Source organism: Panthera uncia, chromosome A2 (assembly GCF_023721935.1).
Source record: "Panthera uncia isolate 11264 chromosome A2, Puncia_PCG_1.0, whole genome shotgun sequence".
In the NCBI taxonomy this organism is placed as follows: Eukaryota; Metazoa; Chordata; class Mammalia; order Carnivora; family Felidae; genus Panthera; species Panthera uncia.
Window position 1 is genome coordinate 73,808,386 of NC_064816.1, and position 23,891 is coordinate 73,832,276.

Sequence of the window (23,891 nt, forward strand, 5' to 3'; positions counted from 1 at the left end):
TTGATTATGTAAAGAATCTGCCAGTGGTAGAGGATAAGATTGATAGGATTGGTGAGCAGATGCATAGTTTGAATAATTTCTGGGGTGTTTCTGATGTGCCTCCTGTAGGAATGAGATAGCTATAAAAGAGAAGCATTATATGACTTTTCTCCTGAAGGACAAGTCCAGTGGCCAGTACTCAGCTTTTGCTGTATTTTATGTTTTTAAGGTCTTTGACACTACTTTCCACTCTCTCTAAACCATCCTTTGCCATTCTTCCTTGTTTTTCTTTCTCTTTGAATGCTCCTTAGTCCCTTTGATTGCTTTCATTTTCTCCATCTACTTCCAAATTTTTGGTGTTTTCCTGGCTTCTAACTCAGTCTTCTCCATTTCCCTTTTTTTGTGCATTCTAAAATTTATTCTAAACCATCTGGGTTTTTTTTTTTTCATGGTTTCAGAATTAATATGGATGCATACAAATACACATGATTCTTATTTCTCAGCTATAGAATTATTGTCTACTGGACATTTCTATCTTGATGGTGAACAGGCATGACTAGTTTTACATACAAAAAGTTAAATATGAACAAATAGTTCAGGTGCTATATGTGAAAAAGTGAAAGTACTTTTTTTTTTTAACCCCTTTAATCTTCACATTAATTGTATGTGGTTAGATTTGTGCTTGTTTCCCATATAGATTGTGAGTTCCTTGAAGGCAGTATTATGTTCATTTTTGTCTTTACACAAAGATGGCTAGTGGTCCAGCTTAATGCACAGCTGAATTCCGTATGTCAGTTACTTGGCTGAGAATCTTGGGAATCATCCTTTTACTTCTTGCTCTACCTAATCACCCGTCTTCAGCTTGTCACTAAGTCTCACACATTATAGTGTCTGAATATTTGTCAAATTAGTTACTTTATTGACGTTTTTATTGCCATTGTCTTAGGCCTTCATCATGTCTCTTGGGCTGTTAACACAGCATCTTACTGGCCTCTGTAACTCTAATAGAGCATGTGTTACTCATGTAATACACGAGTGAGCTGGTAAACCAGCTTTCTGGTAAAAGAGGGGAAGCCCTGGTTTTGTAGTGTATGCCAATTTCCATGGTATAAATACTCTCACCATGGTCAGTTTTCAGATACCTGTGATGTCTGCTGGCTCACACAATTCCTGAAAATTTAATAATTGGCTCTTAAAGGGGCTGGTCTGAGCCAGCTCCAGTACACTGCTGTGTGACTAATCCCTTTCAATCACCCTCCATACTGCTGCTGGAAACTAAAACAGAGCTGACAGTGCTCTTTCTTATCTTTTACCTCAATGGGATATGGTCTGAACATTTTAGAGATGTTACCAGTCTTTTTTAACTGCCCCCAACCTTCCTTTGGAACCTTGACTCTCTCATTCTTTCCCACCATGTGCTCGAGACACACTGAAGTCAGCATTCCCCTTATTTCTCAAAATAACGCTGTGGCATTTGTTGACTCTAAACCGTCACTCTTTATCGGAGTAGCTTTCTCCACTTTGCTGCCTAGCAGGATCCTTAATTCCGAAAACTACTTGGCAAACTGGAAGGAAATGGGGTTCCCAGAATTAAGGCAAAAGTAGCAGCTTTTCTCTGAGAGTAGTCAAGAAAGAGTCTTTGCATTTTGCAGAATAATACTTCCAACTGAAATATAAAGTCATTCCTTCTACCAGAATCCAACCACGTATCATGCATTGTTCAGACTCTAAGGATGTGGTAGTAAACAAAACAAAGCCCTTGCCCTCATGGAGCATACGTTAGAGTGGAAATAGACAATTGAAGCTTTCTTGTAAGGACTCTGTTCTTTTGGCTAATTTTATAATCTCTGTCAGGGTAGTCTTATATCCACTATATGAGTGGAAGACAGCAGTTTTATATCTACACTGAGCTTACTTCTACATAATTATTTTTAACTCCTAATTATTTCCAGTTTTGAGTTTCACTACAGAAAGATATCTTCTTAACATCTAGTATCACTTCTTTTTCCTGTTGATGAAGCATTTGTTTTGAATATAGTCTCTTTTTCCATTTACTTATTTTGCTCATAAATCCTTAATTTCAGTGATACCTGTAAGTTTGTATTTGCCAATTTCTATTAAAATTCCAGATCCACTGTATTATGATAATATTTGTGCATAGATTTAGAGATATCGGAGGCCATAAATATCAAATGTGGTAAATTTTCCTGTTGTCGTTGTTGGTGACCTTGTTTTCTTGCATTAAAGGCTGTAGTTTGTAGTTAATTTTTAATCTTCTACTTCATATTTTCCTTCCAACTCCCTGATAAAAGTTAACTTTTAGCAGTGTAATGTCGTGGTTCAGAGTGTGGGCTGTGCAACTAGACTGCCCGGATACAAATCTCAGACAAGTTGGACAAGTTGCATGCCCCTTCTTTACCTGTCTCTTCGTCTGTGAAATGAGGGAAATGATGGTTCCAACAGGGTTGTGTGAGGATTGAATGAGTTAACATGTTTAAAGTGCTGAGGTCATTGTATGGCACAGTATGCTCTCCACCAGTATTTCCACTCTCTTCTGTTGTTGCTTCCCCCTCCTCATTTACAACAGAAGTGTTTACACCAGTTCTTGGTGTATGTTATCTGTGGGTGTAATTGTTCTGTTGTCTAATATCCGTGCTTTAGTGCGGTATAATTAATAAAGACTTTTCCTTATTTTTTCCCCTAGAGTGTTACAGTGATTTTTTAAATGAAGACTTTGATGTGAAGACTTATACTTCCCAGTCTATTCATCAAGCTGTAATTGCTGAACAACTAGCAAAACTTGCCCAAGGAATTAGTCAGTTGGATAAAGAACTACACTTACAGGTATTTCCAATCTTCTGGATCATTCAGCCAAAAGTGATAATTTATCATTTTGTAATCTTTTTATTATTTAATCTAACTGCATATTTAAATGAACAGATGTATGACGTAACCAGTGTGGCTTCTTTTTTGAAGCATGTGTTTGAAAAGTTTTCTGTAAACTACTTTTTGTTAGTTGAAAAACCAACATATCCCCCTCTCCAAAAGCTTTTGTTCCTACTTTGTTTTCACCACCTTAACTGATGTGCAATGAATATAGGTGGGCAAAAATAGGAAGCATTTGATAAAAATAATAGAAAATGGAATTATGGGAGTAGAACAGTGTGAGTAGGAAAAATTGGGTGTTCACATAGACAGTTCCCACTTTATGAACACAAAGTGTACCATTATGCTGAAATTACAGAAAGGTGATAAACTTCTGGTAGATAAAACACAAAATGGGGAATTAGGAGATAGGTTCTAATCTCAGGAGATAGGTTCCCTTTTAGATCACTTAATGTCTTTGAGTTTTGCTTTAAAAAAAAATTTTTTTTTTAATGTTTATTTTTGAGAGAGAGACACAGAGCGTGAGTTGGGGAGGGGCGCAGAGAGAGAGAGAGAGAGAGAGAGAGAGAGAGAGAGAGAGAGAGGGAGAGAGAGACGCAGAATCTGAAGCAGGCTCCAGGCTCTGAGCTCTCAGCACAGGGCTCTAACCCATGAGAGATCATGACCTGAGCTGGAGTCAGATGCTCAGCCAACTGAGCTGCCAAGGTGCCCCGTGAGTTTTTCTTTTAAAAAGAAAATCTATTAAATGGGTTGGAATGAATAAGGAGGAAGAGATTCTAGTAGATCTTGAAGGTTCCTTTCTCTTTTACAATTCTGTAATTTTTATAGGGGGTTTATGGTATACTGCCTAGTTGTTGGTTTTTGTTTGTTGAGTAGGCACTTAATAAATATTTAAATGAATGAACAAGTACGTGAATAAATGGACTGTTTACCAGGAAACTTAGATCTCGTGTAGCATGAAACATGTTCACTTAAATTTTTTGTGTTGTACTTTATCAATTAAGAGTAGTTAGGACTACTCAGGACTGAGATGACTTTTAAGGTCATTTTAACTTTGATTATATAATTGGAGTTCAAAATTTATTGACAAATATTTATAAAACACTTTTTTAAAACATTTATTCATTTTTGAAAGGCAGAGAGAGACAGAGTGCAAATGGGGGAGGGGCAGAGAGAGAGAGAGAGAGAGAGAGGGAGACACAGAAACAGAAGCAGGCTCCAGGCTCTGAGCTATCAGCACAGAGCCTGACTCGGGGCTCGAACTCACAGACTGCGAGATCATGACCTGAGCCGAAGTCGGCCACTTAACCAACTGAGCCACCCAGGCGCCCCTATAAAACACTTTAAATTGTCAGGATTTGCATTAGGCTGTGGAGACAGAAAAGTGAACATATTTCTCAGCTCTCCAAAGACTCACAGACCAGTAGCAGATACAGACAGAAACAGTAACAGGCAAATGATGCCTGTTTTGTTTCGAGTAGTACAAAGCTTTCATAAAAGCAGGGGAGAATGCACTTAACTCCGCCTAGAGTTCTCAGGGATGGCTTTTTGTAAGAGTGCCTGAAATTCTTCTTTTTTGTGGTTGGTACTTTTTTTCCCAAATTTTTATTTAAATTCCAGTTAGTTAACATACAGCGTAATATTAGTTTCAGGTGTAGAATTTAGTGATTCATCAGTTACAACACCCAGTGCTCATCACAGGTACACTCATTAATACCCATCACCTGTTTAGCCCATCCCCCCACCCTCTTCCCTTCCAGGAAGTCTCAGTTTTTTCTCTCTAGTTAAGAGTCTGTTTCCTGGTTTGCCTCTCTTCCCCCTCTACCCCCATGTTCATCTATTTTGTTCCTTAAATTCCACATATGAGTGACATCATATGGTATTTGTCTTTCTCTGACTGACTTGGTTCGCTTGGCATAATACTGTCTGGCTGCATCCACATAGTTGCAAATGGCAAGATTTCATTCTTCTTGTGGCTGAGTAATATGGTTGGTATTTTCTTTGTTCCTTGCATGTAGTACCTTCTCTGCAGGAATCAACAAAAAACTAAAAATGTATTTAACATCTCTTAGAGGGGGCAGGTTACACTGATAGTAGTTTGGGATATGAAGTAGAATACTAGTATGACATCTGAACCTGCTGTAATTGTTTTTCTGCAGAAGCAAAATTGGGATAATTCTAACTAAACCCATAAAAAAATTTAAAATACCACTGAGATGATTAACAGTAGATGTGGTGAAGTACGTACTCGTTGGGGCTTAGGATAGGACACAGAAACCACTCTAGTTATGTAAAGCAGGAAAATGTTTAATACGGAGAATTAGACGATTATGAAATCAGCCGGTGGACTGAGTTGAAGGATCTACCTTCATAGATGCAATGCAAAGGCCTGGCACTCCCATGCCAGTGCTAAAATTCCACCTGTAGGTATCTGGTGATGAAATTTTGGAATGATTGATGTGGCTATTCCAAATGTCTCTAAATTCTCAGGTCTCAGGACCTTGCTTATTACTAGCTGAAACAGTAACAGGAAAGTAGCTTTCCTTTCTTTTCTGTCTCTCAGCTCTCTTGGAAATTCATCCAGCTGGCGGCAGAGGAGTTTCTGAAAGTATAGTATTTTTCACACAGGAAAAAGAAGAGTGGAGAATTAAAATTAGTCTTGTTAGGATGGACGACACATTGATGGCCCTATCAGTGGACTGGGGGAAAATTCAGACATATTCTGGCAATCTTAAGAGATGTAGGAGACCGAAAGTAATTTCAGAAGCATGTGATAGAAAGGGACATGATAGAAAACAGTGATAACTGAAGCAGGACAAAATGGAGGACAATATAGGGGTTCCAGTGAATGAATTTTTGCTGACTAGGAGCTTCAGTTTACAGCCTTCTTATGGATCTTCTTATTCATTGGAATTGAAAAGGTACAAAATGGTAAGGATTCTTGCATTATTCTAGAGATGAAGGATTTCTTAATGTTTCTAGGAATCTCTTGCATGTGGCTTTTAACTCTTAACCTTTTTGGTTTTTTCATGTGATGGTTCACACTGCCTTAAATTTCATAAAAATATCAGTCATGTGCAAGGAAGAGGGTTTTCTGTGACCTTCGGAAACTGAAAGCAGAGAAATGTTCAGGGATAGGTGGGTAGTGACTCCACGTTATCTTTTCCGATTAGAATGTGGTCTTGGGGCACCTGGGTGGCTCAGTCGGTTAAGCAACCGACTTTAGCTCAGGTCATGATCTTGCGGTCTGTGAGTTCAAGCCCTGTGTCAGGCTCTGTGCTGACAGCTCAGATTCAGATTCTGTGTCTCCCTCTCTCTCTCTGCCCCTCCCTGGCTTGCACTATGTCTTTCTCTGTCTCTTGAAAAGTGAATAAACATTAAAAAAAAATTTTTTTTAAATTAAAAAAAGAATGTGGTCTTGATGATGCTGAATTAAGTTCAAGAATTAAGAGAACCTTAAAAAAAAAACAACCGTAACTAAGAGAACCTAATGTTTGAAAACATTCTTTACAGGGAAAGCATATAATAGCATGGCAAGAATAGGTTTTGTTTTGTTTTGTTTTTCAATTTTGGCACAGCTCTATTTGTACTTCCCATTAGGAAAGAAAAGGACTGGTGAAAAGGTTGTGTCTTTTTGGCTTTGTATCAAACTATAAGCATGTTTGTGTGTCTGCTAATAACTCCTTTCAAACACTCCTTTTAATCTGTATTTTATTCTTTTGGGTTAGTGTTTGGGCCTTCCTATATGAAGGGAGACCTTTAATTCTACATTGTGGTTACAAAGAAAAATACCTAATACTTAGAGCAAATTCTTGATTTTCAGGTTGTTGCAAGACATGAAGATTTATTAGCACAAGCAACTGGGATTGAGTCTTTGGAAGGTATGTTTCCATTAAGTACTATAAATTAGATTGAGCTAGACCAGGGGTTAGCAAACTTTTATTGTTAAGGGTCAGATAGTAAATGTTTGAGACTTTGCAGGCCATACCCCCTCTGTTGCAACTACTGAACTCTGCTCTTCTGGAGTGAGAGCAGCCAGATAATATGAAAATGAATGTGGCGTGTTCCAACAAAACTTTAATAAAACTTTGCTGACCTCGGAGTTAAACTGAGTTCAAAACCTTGCTTTGGCACTTAATAAATGTGTGACCATGGACAAGTTATTTCACCTTTGTGTGCTTCACTTTTATCCGTAAAGGAGGAGTATTAATATGTACCTACATGGTGTTATTTTGAGGATGAAGTGAGTTAGAAAAATGCTTAGAACAATTCCTGGCACATATTTAGTGCCTCTAATAAAATTCACAGTTAGAAAATTGTTAATTAACAAAAACATCAATACCACCAGAGTAAGTAATAGTAGAAGTAGGCTTGAATGCTTTCCTTATATTTGGCTTTCTTTGAAACTCTTTTCAGTGCAAGCATAATAGAATAATAATAACAGGGAATTTTTATTTTTATAAGTCTTACTATTTTTGATTGGCCAAGTCTTTTGTGAATTTTCCTCCTCTCTTGATTGAATTAAACTACATCTTATAAATATGGAATTTTCCTTAAATTTGTTTATTTAAGTAATCTCCACATTTAGCATAAAACTCAAACGATCCCAAGATCAAGAGTCCCAGGTGCACAAAGTATGGAATGTTAATAATCACGTTTTACATTGTCACTCGTGATTAGTATTATTAATCATTGCACATCAAAAGAAAACTAGGTGATTTTCCCTATGTTGATTGAACTCTTGAGGAGGAAGGATGTGTTTTTTTGTGATACAATATTTAATGCTTCCCCCAGTGCTGCTTATGAACTCAGAGGTATTCACTTACTGTCAGTAGGTACATTGTTTCCCAGACGTCATGATGAAGAACTTAGTATTTGGGGGAATAATAGTTTGTTGCTTGAATATTTAAGATAGATATCAGACTATGTTCTTGGGAAAGCTAAGAAGCTCTAAGTACTGACCACTTACTATTAGAAATTATTTTTAATCTCATTTTAGGTGTTTCTGGAAGCAAATAAATAATATCCTGTATTAATGGTGATTTTTAAAAAATAAGTGGTAAATGATTTTTTTCATTTGTAAAACCCGTAAGAATGGCATGGTAGTACACTGATTGTGAGTCTATATAGGTGTAGATGAATCCTGTCAGCAGAAGTATTTCTTTTTCTTATATTCTTATACGCATTTTGGTCCATAATGTGCTTGTTTTCCCCAAAAAGCTTTTCAGTGATTATAGCATTTAAAATATACTGTTAGACTGAGTTAGAATGACTGTCCATTAGATGAGTGTTTGAAGTACAAAGGCAGCCTTCTCGGAGTTCCTGTGATGATCTAAGAATCTTCTCCAGATTATTTGAACATAAAACGTCAAAGTCTGAATTAGTATTCATTTTGGCATGATGTGTATTTCTAAACACCTATTAGAATGTTGAGATGCTGAAAAGTGTGATATGTTTTGGAAAACAAGTGTTATACCAACTTCTACTTCATCTAATTTTTCCCCCAAATATTGAAGATTTTTGCCACCTAAGTAGTTTGGAATTACATTTATTGAACCTATTTTATTAAAAGTCCCCTCTTATTCATTTTTCATTCATTTAATCATTTATTTTTTTATTAAACTTTTTTTTTTTTTTTTTTTTTTTTTAGCATTTATTCATTTTTTTGAGAGACCAAGACAAAGCATGAGCAGGGGAGGGGCAGAGAGAGAGGGAGACATAGAACCTGAAGCAGGCACTAGGCTCTGAGCTTGACAGCTCAGAACCTGATGCGGGGCTTGAACTCACAAACCATGAGATCATGACCTGAGCTGAAGTCGGCTGCTTAACCAGCTGAGCCACTCAGGTGCCCCTCATTTATTCATTGAAATATTAGTTGAGAATTTGCTAGGTTCCAGACAGCTCTGACAGAGTCTTTGTTCTTATGGAATTTAGAAGTATATTTAATTAACCCTATTTTATTAAAAAGAGATACCCTCATTCCCTCATTCATTTGTCCACTCAAACAGTAATTTAGAACTTGTTTAGGTACCAGGCACCTGTGAACAACAGACAAAGTCACTGTTCTTATGGGACTTATGTTCTAATGTGGAGAAGCAGACAAAGAAAATAGACAAATTCAGATAATTGTAAGTCCTACAAAGAAAATAAATGGATGACGGTATGGAGGAAGGGGAGTCCCTTATTAGGATGGTCAGGGGGCGCCTGGGTGGCTTGGTCGGTTAAGCGTCCGACTTCGGCTCAGGTCATGATCTCACGGTCCATGGGTTCGAGCCCCGCGTCAGGCTCTGTGCTGACAGCTCAGAGCCTGGAGCCTGTTTCAGATTCTGTGTCTCCCTCTCTCTCTGCCCCTCCCCTGTTCATGCTCTGTCTCTCTCTGTCTCAAAAATAAATAAACGTTAAAAAAAAAAAAAAAGGATGGTCAGGGAAGGCCCTTTTGAGAGTATGATGTTTGAACTGAGCCTTGAATGATAGAAACAACCACCACATACAAATCTGGGGAGAAGAGTGTTGAAAGTTGAGAGAGGAATAAATGGGGAGGTAAGAATGAGCTTGGGATGTACGAGGGGCAGAGAGAAGGCCCATATGAGTGGAGTTTAATGAGTGGGGAAGAGAATCGTACGTGAGGTTCTTAGAAAGGAATTTTGATTTTCGTTTTAAGTGCAGTAGTAAACCATTGGAGGGTTTTTATTAGGGACATGATGTAATGAGATTAATGCTATAAAAGTTTTCTCTGGTGGTTCTATAGGAAAGTAACAGTAAAATCAGGGGTACCAATTTAGAAGATGCTAGAAGAGTAGAGTTGATGGCGCATTGGATTAGAGTGGTAGATGGAAAGACAGGGAAGTGGGTGGGATAAAATGGGGGCAGAGCTGATAGAATTTATTGATGGGAGATGAAAGGGCTGAGGGAAAGAAGTCACCAAGTTTGATTCCTTATTTTTTAGTCTGAAAAATTGGATGGATGATGGTACGGGTAACTGAGCTGGGTTAGAATGGAGAAGATTGTGACTTTGATAGGGTGGGGAGGGCAGAAGTTATCTTGGACGTCTTAAATTTGACATAAGAAAGTTGAGGGGCCAGGTGTGTGTGTGTGTGTGTGTGTGTGTGTGTGTGTGTGTGTGTATACACATAACTGTGTATATGTGTGTGTATATTTGCATATATATATTTGTGTATGTGTGTATGTATATGCATGTATACATCTGTATACATATATATGTGTGCACACACATGCAGATAGAAAATCTCTGTAGACATTTGTACATATGTATGGATATGTGTGTATAAAATCGGTATTTTATTGAATAGATAGTATTTAAAACATTGGGGTTGGGTGAATTCCCTAAGAGATATGTAGATAGAGAAGAGAAAATGAGGATTAAATCTTGGAGTAGAACTCAAACAGAGGAGGAGTAGGAGCAGCTAATGTAATAAGAAGAAACCTAGGGAGTGTGATGACTTGGAAGCCTAGAGAAAAGAAATGTTTTAGGGAGGGAGTGGTTTAACTGTGTTGTGAATTTCTGGGGCGCCTGGGTGGCTCAGTCGGTTAAGCATCCGACTTTGGCTCAGGTCATGATCTCACTGCTTGTGAGTTCGAGCCCCGCGTTGGGCTCTGTGCTTACAGCTCAGAGCCTGGAACCTGCTTCGGATTCTGTGTCCCGCTCTCTCTCTGCCCCTCCCTTGCTCATGCTCTGTCTCTCTCTACAATAAATAAAACATTAAAAAAAAAACTGTTGTGAATTTCTGAGAATTGGGACAAGATAAAGACAGAACTGACAATAGAATTTGGCATGTTGGAGATTTCTGGTGACCTTGATAAGATGTGTTTTGGTCGAGTATTATGAAAGTCTGTTGGAGAGTGGGTGGTGGAGAGAATAAGGAAGTGTTGATAACAAGGGCAGCTTATTCCTGGAGGTTTAAGATCAGTAAGACAGAAAACCAACGGAAAAATGAGAATCCTCGGGTCCAGATGGGATTCTGTTGGACCGAACCATATTAAAGCATATTTGTATGCTGGTAATGCTTATTCTAGTATTACTTCATCTAATACATGACAGCATTCTGTACCTAGGTTTATTTAGAATATTATGTTTTAAAACTAAACGTAGAAACTGAGTTTTAAAGAATGGAGTTCAACATAATTAAAACTGTAATATTGAAAAGCTTATTTTTAGGTCCATAAAGTAGTAAAATTTAAGATCCTTCTTCATGAAAATATTTCTACAGTTTTGTTAAAAAGTTCTTTATTACTTTGTGTATATTGAGAGTTAAAGGCAATGCTGTCCTTGCTGTCCATGTGTATTATTTATCTAGTTTATTATTAATTTAACAAATATTGCCATCGGAAGTAGTCTGCATTAGGCTCAGGTCATGCAGTACTGAATGAAAAGTATACTTTCCCTAATGCCCAGGAATTTATCGTTAGTAAAACATTAAACAGATATACAGCCGGATATATAATTACCTAATGTGATTAGTGCCATGAAGGAAATGTATGCTGTAGAAGAAAATAACGAGAGAATCTAAGTTAGATGGGGGATCTTTTAGTACTTGTGCCTGTTAGGGCGAGGTTTGACAAACAGTAGGTGTTTATCCAGTAGGAACTTGAGGGTGGGGTTGGATGTTGGAGAGAAAGTACACCATTTCCAGATAGTACAGGGCTTTGTAAACCAAGCTGTGGACTTCAGTTTTGACATGGGAGAAAAGGGGAGACCAAGGAAAAGTTTTAACAGGGAATATTGTATACAATTTGCACCTTTAAAGATCACTTAGTCTTCTTCTTTTGTAGTTATAGATAAAATGCACATTAACACGAAACTTCACCATTTTAAAGTATGTAATTTAGCAGCATTAATTACATTTACGATGTTGTGCAGCCATTACTGTGTAGTTTCAGAACTTTTTCATCACCCCAAGTGGAAAACCCTGTGCTCCTTAAACAGTCACTCTGCATTCCTTGTCACACTTATTTAGTGGAACAAGGATTCGAAGGGGGGGAATAGAGGCTTTAACAATAGTACAGGTAAAAGATACTGATTGGTTATGATGGTGGCAGGAAAAATTGAAATTTTTCTGTATGTATGAATTTTTTTCTTTTAATATAATTCTTTTGCCCTATTGGAGCCCTTGGAACTTTGTAAAGTAATGGAAATTATTGTGTTTTCCTAGGCGTTCTTCAGATGATGCAGACAAGAATTGGTGCTTTACAGGGAGCTGTTGATAGGTACTGTTGCTCATTTTGTAAACAAGTGGAAGGGAAAGAAGTTTAACCATTGATATTTGAAGATGATTTTATTGTTACTCCTCTCTTTATTTTTCCTTTAGGATGAAAGCAAAAATTGTGGAGCCGTACAATAAAATAGTAGCCCGCACTGCACAACTTGCAAGACTTCAGGTGGGTTGTCACTTTTCAGTTTTTAATACTCTGTATTATTGATTTTGTTTATATAAGTGAACACATTTCAAGAGAACGAATTCTGAGGAAATAGGGGAATATGAGAGAAAAGGGGAGAAATACTAAAGAGCTTTAAAATAAGATAGGCAATTTAAAAAATAAAAACCTATTCAAGTGAATTATTTTCATTCTTAATACTACAGTGTATAATCATTTACTAATTTATTAATATTTTATTTTTATTCACAACTATTTTTTCAGTAGAGAGCAGAAAGAAACCCAGCATTTATGCCAAATGTAAGGAACCCATACCTATAAGTTGTTCTAATAGGAGTGCTTATGTATTATAGGAGAAATTCAGTTTTGGACCAGAATTTTGTTATTTTTATGGCCATTATTTTTCCAGATATTTTTTCTTTTTTTTTTTAATGTTTTTTTTTTTTTTTAACACTTATTTATTTTTGAGACAGGGAGAGACAGAGCATGAACAGGGGAGGGTCAGAGAGAGGGAGACACAGAATCTGAAACAGGCTCCAGGCTCTGAGCTGTCAGCACAGAGCCTGACGCGGGGCTCGAACTCACGGACCGAGAGATCATGACCTGAGCCGAAGTCGGCCGCTTAATTGACTGAGCCACCCAGGCGCCCCCCCAGATATTTTTTCTATTCCTCCCCTTTCCTTCTGGGATTACAGTTACAAATCTATTAGGTATCTTTGGGATGTCTCACAGACAACTGGATTCTCTGTTCATTTTTTTCCACTCATGTTTACCCCATGTGTTTTGTTTTGGATAATTTCCATTGCTTTGTCTTCACGTTCACTGATTGTTTCTTCTGTACTGTTTGATCGACCCCTAATCTCATTCAGTGTATTTTTCATTTCAGACATTTTTGTTTTAATCTCAAGAAGTTTGATTTGGATCTTTTCTATACTTTCCATTAATCTGCTTAACCTTTTGGACATATGGAATACTGTTAAAATAACTGTTTTAATGTCTGCTAATTTATAGAATGTGCCAGTCATACCACAGTGCAGTTTTAGAAGATTTCCACCACCACAGAAAGATCCCTCCTGTTTTCCATTGTCTTCTTTCATTTGGACTACCATAATGGAATATCATAGACTAGGTGGTTTATGAACTATAGAAATTTCTTTCTCACAGTTCTAGAGGCTGGACGTCTGAATCAGGGTACCAGGCTGCTCATGTCCTGGACAGGGCCCTCTTTTGGGCTGCAGATAGTCCTTTTCTTTTCTTTTTCAATTTTTTAGTTTTTTTTTTTTTTTTTTTAATTTTAATGTTTATTTATTATTGAGAGACAGAGAGCATGAGGATGGGAGGGGCAGAGAGAGGAGGAGACACAGAATCCCAAGCAGGCTCCAGGCTCCGAGCTGTCAGCACAGAGCCCGACACGGGGCTCGAACCCGCAAACCACAAGATCATGACCTGAGTTGAAGCCGGACGCTCAACCGACTGAGCCACCCAGGCGCCCCTCTTTTTCAATTTTTTAAATTGTCTTTAATTTTAATTTTAGAATAGTTAACATACAGTGTTCTATTAGTTTCAGGTGTACTGTTGAGTGATTCAACAATTAAATATGTTACTCATCATGATTACATAGTCATTTTCTATTGTATCCTCAAATGGCAGACAAGGCTAGAGAGATCTCTGGGGTCCCTTTTATGAGGACACTAATCCCATTCATGAGGGGTTCACTTTCATGACCTAATCACCTCTCAAAGGCCTCACTTGCTAATATTATCACACCGAGGGGTTAGGATTTCAACACATGAATTTTTTTTTTTTTTTTATCATTTTGTTTTTTTTCCCACCCATCATGTTAAGTGTACTCTTTAATCCCCATCACCTATTTCTCCCATCCCCCCACCCTCCTCCCCTCTGGTAGCCATCAGTTTGTTCTCTATAGTTAACAGTTATAGTTAGTTCTTGGTTTGCCTCTCTCTTTTTTTCCCTTTGCTTGTTTGTTTCTTATATTCCACATATGAGTGAAATCACATGGCATTTGTCTTTCTCTGACTTAGTTCTCTAAACATTATACTCTAGCTCCATCCATGTTGTTGTAAAAGACGAGATTTTAAGTCTATTGCAGCTGTCAGTACTTATTCCCACCCCTCAGTTCTAGGTGTTGCTAATCTATTTTATGTCTCTATTGATTTGCCTTTTCTGGTCATTTCATCTAAATGGAATTATACAAGATATAGTCTTTTGTGTCTGGCTTCATTCACTTTGCATAATGCCTTTGAGGTACGTCTGTGTCATAGAATGTCAGTAGTTCATTCTTTTTTTTTTTTTTTTAAATTTTTTTTAATGTTTATTTTTCAGAGAGAGAGAGTGTAAGCTGGGAGGGGCAGAGAGAGAGAGAGAGACACAATCTGAAGTAGGCTGTAGGCTCCAAGCTGTCAGCACAGAGCCCAATGCGGGGCTCAAACTCATGAACCGTGAGATCATGACCTGAGCCAAAGTCGGATGCCCCACCGACTGAGCCACCCAGGTGTCCCCATTCTTTTTTTTTTTTTCTTTAACGTTTTATTTATTTTTGAGACAGGGAGAGACAGAGCATGAACAGGGGAGGGTCAGAGAGAGGGAGACACAGAATCTGAAACAGGCTTCAGGCTCTGAGCTGTCAGCACAGAGCCTGACGTGGGGCTCGAACTCACGGACAACGAGATCATGACCTGAGCCGAAGTTGGCCACTTAACTGACTGAGCCACCCAGGCGCCCCTCCATTCTTTTTTTTTAATTGCCGAATTCTGTTCTATTTTATGGAGCTAGCACATTTTCTTTATCTACTCACCAGTTGATGGATATTTGGATTGTTTCTCATTACTGGCTTTTGAATAATGCTACTATGAACATTTGCTTACATGTATTTGTGTGGACCTGTGCTTTCATTTCTCTTAGGTAGGTTTCTAAAAACGGAATTGATGGGTTGTATGGTAAGTTTAATTTTTTAAAGAACTGCCATGTTGTTTTCCAAAGTGCCTATACTATTTTATATTCCCATCAGCAATATATGAGGGTTCCAGTGTCGACACATCCTTTTTTTAAATTATTTTTTTACTGTTTGTTTATTTTTGGAGAGTGAGAGCACGTGTGAGTGGGTGAGGAGCAGACAGACAAGGGGACAGAGGATCCGAAGTAGGCTCTGTGCTGACAGCAGAGAGTCCCATGCGGGGATCGAACTTAGGAACCATAAGATCATGACTTGAGTCCAAGTCAGGTGCTTAACTAACTGAGCCACCCAGGCATCCTCCAGTGTCTACACATCCTTACCAACACTTGTTATTTTCTCTTCTTTGATTATGGGCTTTCTAGTAGCCCACGAATACAGTGATATTTCATTATAATTTTAGTTTACATTTCTTAAATGATGATTTGGGTATCTTTTCATGTGCTTATTAGTCATTAGTATATCTTTAATTTATTCAGTCTATAATATCTTTTAGGCATTTTAAAATTGGATTGTTTATCTTGTTAAGTTACAGTTTTTTTTGTTGAATAGTTGATGCACAATGTTTCATTACTTTCAGGTGTACAACATAGTGATTCAACAACTCTATACATTATGCTGTGCTCACTACAAGGGCAGCTGCCATCTGTCACAATACAATGCTATTACAGTACCACTAACTATATTCTCTATGCTGTACCTTTCATCCCTGTGACTTAGTCCATTACAGGAAGCCTGTACCTCCCAGTCCCGTGTGCCCATTTTGCCCATACCCCCAGCCCTCTCTTCTCTGGCAACCATCAGTTTTTTCTCTGTATTTATGGGTCTTTTTCTGATTTTTCTGTTTCTTTGGTTTTTTAGATTCCACATATAATTGAAATCATATGATACTTGTCTTTCTCTGTTTGAATTATTTCACTTAACATACTACCCTCTAGGTCTATCCAACTTGTTACCAATGTCAGGATCTCATTCCTTTTTATGGCTACATAATATCTGTGTGTGTATGTATGCACACTACCTCTTCTTTATTCATCTATCGATGGACACTTGGCTATTGAAAATGATGCTCCAGTGAACATGGGGTGAATATATTTGAAGTAGTGTTTTGTTTTCTTTGGAAAAATACCCAGTTAGGAGCTTCTCTTTTATATATTATGATACCATATGTGATTTGCCAATATTTTTTTTCCCCAGTGTATGACTTATAAATATTTCTACCAGGCTATGACTTGACTTTTATTTTTAAGTGGTGTCTTTTGAAACAGAAAAATTATAAATTTTGATCAGGTCCAAATTATCAAATTTTCTTTTATGGATTGCTGGCACCATTTCTTGAAAACAGCTTTTCTTTCCCTGTTCAGTTTTTTTGTTGCCTTCATAATACTTAATTGACTTTGTATGTGTGGGATTATTTCTGGACTCTTTACTCTCCTTAGTTGATCTAGTTTTTTGCCTTTATATTAATTGTACACTATCTTGATCACTGAAGCTTTTTAGTAAGTCTTCTATCAGCCAAATGATCTTGAAAAAAGGATACCATTTTAGTATCTGCAATCCCATCTGAACTTTAGAATCAGCTCATCAATTTCTACTAAAAAGCTGTTCATGATTTTTTAAATTTTTAAGTTATTTTTAATGTTTATTTTTGAGAGACAGAGTGAGAGTGGAGGAGGGGCAGAGAGAGAGGGAGACACAGAGTTTGAAGCAGGCTCCAGGCTCTGGGCTGTCAGCACAGAGCCTGACATGGGGCTCGAACCTGCAGACTATGAGATCATGACCTGAGCCGAAGTCGAATGCTTAACCAACTGAGCCGCCCAGGCGCCCCTGTTTAGGATATTTTTAAATATATTTTTTTAAGTTTATTTATTTTTGAGAGAGAGAGAGAGAAAGAGCAGGGGAAGGGCAGAGAGAAAGGGAGACACAGAATCCCAAGCAAGCTCCATGCTGTCAGCGAGTCCCCAATGTGGGGCTCATCTCATGAACCATGAGATCATGACTTGAGCTGATGTCAAGACTCTGACACTTAACCAACTGAACCACCCAAGTGCCCCTAAAAAGATGGCTAGGATTTTGACTGGAAATGTATTATATCTGTAGGTCAGTTTGGGGAGAATTGATGTATTAACAATATTGCATCTTCCATGTCATGAATATGGTATATCTACATGTACGTAGGTCTTGTTTAATTTCAGCCTCACATTTTGGTTTCAGTTTTGTTAAACTTATCTTTAAATATTTGTTTTTGTGGGGAGCCTGGGTGGCTCAGTCGGTTAAGCATCTGGGTTTGGCTCAGGTCATGATGTCGCGTTTCCGTGAGTTCAAGCCCCACATCGGGCTGTCTGCTGTCGGTGTAGAGCCTGCTTCAGATCCTGTGTCTCCTCTCTCTGCCCTTCCCCTGCATTTTCTTTCTCGTTCTCAAAAATAGACAGACATAAAAAAAAAATAGGGGCACCTGGGTGGCTCAGTCAGTTAAGTTTTCGACTTTGGCTCAGGTCATGATCTCACAGTTTATAGGTTTGAGCCCTGTATTGGGTTCTGTGCTGGCAGGTCACAGCCTGGAGCCTGCTTTGGATTCTGTGTCTCCCTCTCTCTCTGCCTCTCCCCCACTCATGCTCTGTCTCTCCCTCTCTGTCTCTCTCAAAAACAAACATTAAAAAAATATTTGGTTTTGTTACTATACTAAATTATATTTTTTAAAAATTCTATTTTTCTGTTCATTGCCATTTTATATAGAACAGGTGTTTGAAAATTGCATAAAGAAGGTTTTTTTAAAAAAATATGTTCTTTTTATATTGTTAGTAGACATAGTATGACTTAATGGCAATATTGTTTGAAAGAACATAAATAAGATAATGATGGATTGATAACTGAGGAGCCCTGATCTTCCAGTAAGCCATGGGAACATCTCATGTGAGAGATACTGTGTTAGTTATGGCAGAGAATACAAAGAAGGGTGAGGAAGTACTTTTCAAAAAGTTTACATCATGGTTAAAGGAAATAAGATAACCCTACACAATGACCTAATAAAATACTAATTACATAAATGCCAAAATAAAGAAACAAGTATTTAGAGTACAAAGAAATTATATGCAGTTGGATTGCTTTATGATGTGTTTAATGCTTAAGAAATGGTATTTGAGATGGGCTTAGGAGCAGTAGGTTGTTGAGAGCTTTGAAGTAAATCTTTAAGAATGAATGGATTGATGAGAGTTTTAAAGGATAGGATTTGAGTAGGCTAAGATGAGAGTAAGGAATTATAGTCAGAAAGAAGAATATAACAAATGCATGGGAGGTGGAGGCATGCAGGGCATATCCAGAGAATGGCAATGAAAGTGTGCATTAAAAGGATTAACTCAAGCCATTTCCCCTTGTCCTTCTTACATATTACTTATATCTGTCAGCCTCCTTCACTAAAGACAGACCTGGCTCAGTTATCTTTTCAGTGAAAGCCTTTATATGATAGTTTCTAGCTTTAGTACCCATAGTAATCCACCCATCCATCCATCATTCTGTCCTCACTCTTCTTTGACTTTCTTAACTCCAGTTATGATCTTCATTGACCCCCATGACTGTACAGTTCACCTCTGAAATCTTAAACTCTTAAATTCCATTTTCTGTTTTATACCTCCCCTGATTTTCCAGCTTTCTCAGTACCTTACCCCAGACTCATAGTTTTTTATAGCTTTATTGAGCTATAATTCACCTAAGTGTGGAACTAAATTTTCTCCACTTCCTACCCCCTAACTCTCCAAATTTGATGTGTAACTGTACATTTCTTTGTCTTCCTAATATTGCTTCTTTCTATGTAAATCTTACTCAAGCTTTTCATTAAGCTATATATAAACTATAGTTACTTTTTTTTTTTTGTCTGAAATTATCTTTAATTTTTGCAGGTAAGTTAGAGTTGCTGTCCAGGAAACATTTTTTCTTTAAGTTCATTTATTTTGATAGAGAAAGTGCGAGCAGGGGAGGGGCAGAGAGGGGGGAGAGAAAGAATGCCAAGCAGGCTCCATGCTGTCAGCACAGAGCCCGACATGGGACCCCATCTCATGACCGGGTGATCATGACCTGAGCTGAAATCAAGAGTTGGACAGTTAATTGGCCAAGCCACCCAGGCACCCCATCTTAATCATTTTTAAGTGTACTGCTAACCATATTCATATTGTTGTGTAACAGACCTCCAGAACTTTCTCATCTTACAAAACTGAAACTCTTTATGCCCTAAGTGTGAATTTCTCTTTCTCCCTCCTGTCTTCCTTATTGGCATCTACCTTTCTGCTTTCTGTCTCTATGATTTTGACTATTTAGCTATTTCATATAAGCAGAGCATATAGTATTTGTCCTTTTGGTTTATTTCATTTAGCATAATATCCTTGAGGTTCACCTGTATTTGAGTACACGTACTAAAGAAGGATTTCCTTCTTTAAGACTGCATAATATTCTATTGTATGGATATACCACATTTTCTTTTTTCATGAATCCATTGAAGCAACATTAGGGTTGCTTCCCCTCTTGGCTGTTATGAAGAGTGCTGCAGTGAACATGGGTGTGCAAATATCTCTTGAGATCCATCCTGCTTTGAGTTGCTTGGGAGATACCAGATCATATGGGTAATTCTATTTTTAAATTTTTTGGATCCTCCATACTGTTTTCATTAGTGGCTGAAACCATTCTGCATTCCCACCAGTAGTGCCCAAGGTTTCCAACTTTTCTACATCTTTGTCAGCGCTTGTTATTTTCTGTTCTTTTGATATCAGCCATGCTAGTGGGTAAGAGGTGATATCTCTTAGTGGTTTTGATTTGTATTTCTCCTATGATGAGTGATGTTGAGCATCTTTCCATATGCTTGTTGGCCTAGGTATATCCTAGGAATGGGATTGCTAGGGCTGTAGGATTTTTGATCTTTAGCTTTATTATGTAAAGTCCAACTATTTTCCCACATAATTCTGTCCTGCACACTGACAGTATTGAGTTGGTATTAGTTTGTATCATTGCCAACATTTATTGTTGTCAGACTTGCTAATTTTTGCCAATATTTCGGTGCATTTTTCAGGGAATTAATTACTAAAGAGGCTGAATACCTGAGATGTGTCCTCTATTGTATGTTTCAAATATCCCTTTGTGTTTTTTTTTTCTTTATTGATAATATCTGGATGGATAGAAGTAAAATTTACCATTTTTTTCTTTTAGGGTATTTTTCTGTCTTGATTAAGAGAACATTCCCTACCCTGGGGTCATGAAGATCTTCTATATTTCTCTGTGTCATATGTTTTGGTATTTAATATACCTGAAATTATTTCTAAGTTTACGTTTTTCTGAAATGTCTAATCTGTTGTTACTTCCATCCTGTGTTTTCTATTTTACATAATGTATTTTTTAATCTCTAATGTTTTTGTCTTTTTATATCTTTCCTTTCTATAATGAAGTTTGTTTTCTTTTGAACATACAGAGTATATTAAAATATTTTTTTTTAATATTTATTCATTCTGAGAGATAGTGGGGGAGAGAGAATCTTAAGTAGGCTTCTCACCCAGCGCAGAGCCTGACATGGGGCTTGATCTCAGGACCATGAAATCATGACCTGAGCTGAAATCAGGACTCAGCCACCAAGGTGCCCTGAACATATAGGTATATTTAGAATAGGTATTTTAGTATTTCAGTCTTCATTATTTCTTCATCAATCATTATTGATTGACCTTTCTTCTTGTTATGGGTTTTATTTTTTCACTTATTCACTTGCCTGGTAAGTGAGAACTGGTTTTAATTCTTTGTTAGAGCAGGTCCAGAGCAGCTTTTAGTCCGGGACTAGTTTATATGTTAGCCCTAATTATTCACTGCTAGGTCTTAATGCTGTGGGCTCTGTGAAGTGTTTCAGTAATTCTTTCCCTGAGTTTCCTCCTACATATGTACATGTTGGTGCTTGAGTCCGTCCTTCTGCAGATATCCACAACCTCTCCTTCCTGTCCAGTTTCTGTCCATAAACTCTAGCCTTTTTGGTTCTCCTGAAGTCACATCTCTGTTTTCTCATTGTAGAGAGACCGTCATGTTGTTTCTCTTTCCTTTCCCTTTGCTGGGGCCTGAAAATTGTCTCTCAGCAGTAAACTAGGGTAGTTAAGTTCATTTTCTTCTTCTTTTTTTCTTTTTCTAAACCATTTTCTTTTTTTTTCTTTTGAGAGAGAGGGTGAGCTGGGAAAGGGCGGCGGGGGGGGGGGGGGGGGGAGGAGGACAGAGGCTCCAAAGCGGGCTCTGTACTGACAGGCTGACAGCAGCAATCCCGATGTGGGTCTCTAACTCATGAACCATGAGATCATGACCTGACCTGAAGTCAGACACTCAACTGACTGAACCACCAAGGTACCCCTAAAAGATTTTATTTTTAAGTAATTTCTGTATCCAACATGGGGTTCAAACCCACAACCTCTGGATCAAGAGTCACATGCTGCACCGACTGAGCCAGCCAACTGTCCCAAGTTCATTGATTTTGTTAATCCTGGGGATGATAGTTCTGTGCTGTCTGTTCAGTGTCTGAAAATGATTTCATGCATTTTGTTCAGCTTTCTAGTTGTTCACCATGGGAGTGTAAATCCAGCCTGTCATCTCATCATGTTAGAAGTTACTTTCAGTTTTGAAAACTGAAAAAAGTTTTGAGTTGTAGGTCATATGCTATAAAATTTACCACTTTAAACTGTATTTTTAAGTGTAAAATGAGTAGTTTTTACTGTAGTCACAGGGTTGTGCAATCAGCACATCTAACGTCAAAAGATTTTCATTACCCCAAAGAAAAACTTGATGCCCATTAGTAGTCACTCCCTCTTACTTATTCCCCCACCAACTTTCTAATATGCCGTATGTCTCTATGGAGTTGCCTGTGGTGGACATTTCATACAAATGTATCATACATTGTGTGGCATTTTTTTTGTCTGGCTTCTTTCATTCAGCATAATGCTTTCAAGGTTCCTCTTGTAGTATGTTTCAATACTTCTTTCCTTTTTATGACCAAATAATACTACATTGTATGCATATACTGCATTTTTGTTTATCCATTCAATTTGTTTTCCTGTTGCTTGATGAATATTTGGGTTATTTCCGCTTTTTGACTATGATGAGTAACAGCTGTTATGAATATTTTTGTACAAGTTTTTGTGTGGAAATTTTTCAATTATCTTGGGTGTTTACTTGAGAATATTTATGCTAGGTCATACACTAATTCTGTTTAACATTTTGATGTATGAAATTAATATGGTACAAACTTAAACTTATACAGTAATATATGTCAATTATATCTCAGTCTCTGGAAAAAGAGACTTTTTTTGAAGAATGCCAGACTGTTTTCCAAAGCAGCTGTACCATTTTCCATTCTTACCAGCAATGTATGAAAGTTTCGATTTCTTTGTTTCTTGCCAATACTTCTTTTCTTTTTAATATAGCCATCTGATTGGGTATGGAGTGGTACCTTGTTTTGATTTGAATTTCTCTACTGACTAAAGATATTGAGCATCTTTTATTGTGCCTATTGGCCATTTTTTAAATCATCTTATTTATTTTTATACAGTGTTTTATTAGTTTCAGGTATACATTATAGTGATTGAACAATTCCATACATTAACTGGTGCTCATCACAACAAGTGTACTCGTTAATCCCCATGGTCTGTTTAACCCATCCTCCCACCTCCACCCCCTCTGGTAACCATCAGTGTTGGTGGGAATGCAAACGGGTACAGCCACTGTTGAAAACAGTATGGAGAATTCTTAAGAAATTAAAAATAGAATTAACCCTACAATTCAGCAATTGCACTATTGGGTATTTACCCAAAGAATACAAAAATGTTAATTCAGAGGGATACCTGCACTCCTGTGTTTTTAGTAACATTATTTGCGATAGCCAGGATATGGCTGTCCGTATCCTGAAAATGTCCATCAATTGGTGAATATATAAAGAAGATATGGGGGTGCCTGGGTGGCTCAGTTGGTTAAGCATCCGACTTTGGCTCAGGTCATGATCTCATAATTTGTGAGTTGGAGCCCTGCGTCGGGCTCTGTGCTGACAGCTCAGGGCCTGGAGCCTGCTTCACATTCTGTCTCTGTCTCCCTCTCTCTCTGCCCCTCTACCACTTGTAGGTTGTAGTTTTCTAAGATTAGCAAATGTTCTCAGATTAAAAGCAGATTTGCTTCTTTTCTCTCTGGATTCTCCTGTGCTTCACTTTAACTTGGTATTCCTATTTGTAGTCTCATTTTAAGATGCTTTTCAGACATTTTTACATGGCATATAACATTTTTAGTTGTTTTCAGTGGTAAGCTAACAATCGAGTCTGCCATACTGAAAATAGAAAACTCCCATGTTTCATCTTTTTTTTTTTTTTTTAATTTATTTTGAGATAGAGAAAGAGCAGGGAAGGGGCAGAGAGAGAGAGAGAGAGAGAGAGCGCGCACGCATGCGTGAATGCCAAGCAGGCTCTGCACTTTCAGCACAGAGCCCGATGTGAGTCTTGAACTCATGAACCATGAGATCATGACCTGAGCTGAAGTTGGATGTTTAACCCACTGAGCTCCCCAGGTGCTCCTCATCTTTTTTAATAAAGCAAACATCAGGGGCACCTGGGTGGCTCAGTCGGTGTGCCCCCTTGTGCCCCCTTGTGCCCCCTTGTGCCCCCTTGTGCCC

General features: G+C 37.8%; 1 protein-coding gene across 2 annotated transcripts in view; it reads left to right on the forward strand.

Moving 5' to 3' along the window:
- COG5 (component of oligomeric golgi complex 5) overlaps positions 1-23,891 on the forward strand; it is a 317,370-nt gene that overhangs the window by 2,174 nt on the left and 291,305 nt on the right. For both annotated transcript variants that reach the window (XM_049642772.1, XM_049642771.1), the window contains exons 2-5: positions 2,684-2,823; positions 6,689-6,746; positions 12,036-12,090; positions 12,192-12,261. In XM_049642772.1, coding sequence (XP_049498729.1) covers positions 2,684-2,823; positions 6,689-6,746; positions 12,036-12,090; positions 12,192-12,261 — 323 coding nt within the window. The remainder of the gene's footprint in view (positions 1-2,683; positions 2,824-6,688; positions 6,747-12,035; positions 12,091-12,191; positions 12,262-23,891) is intronic.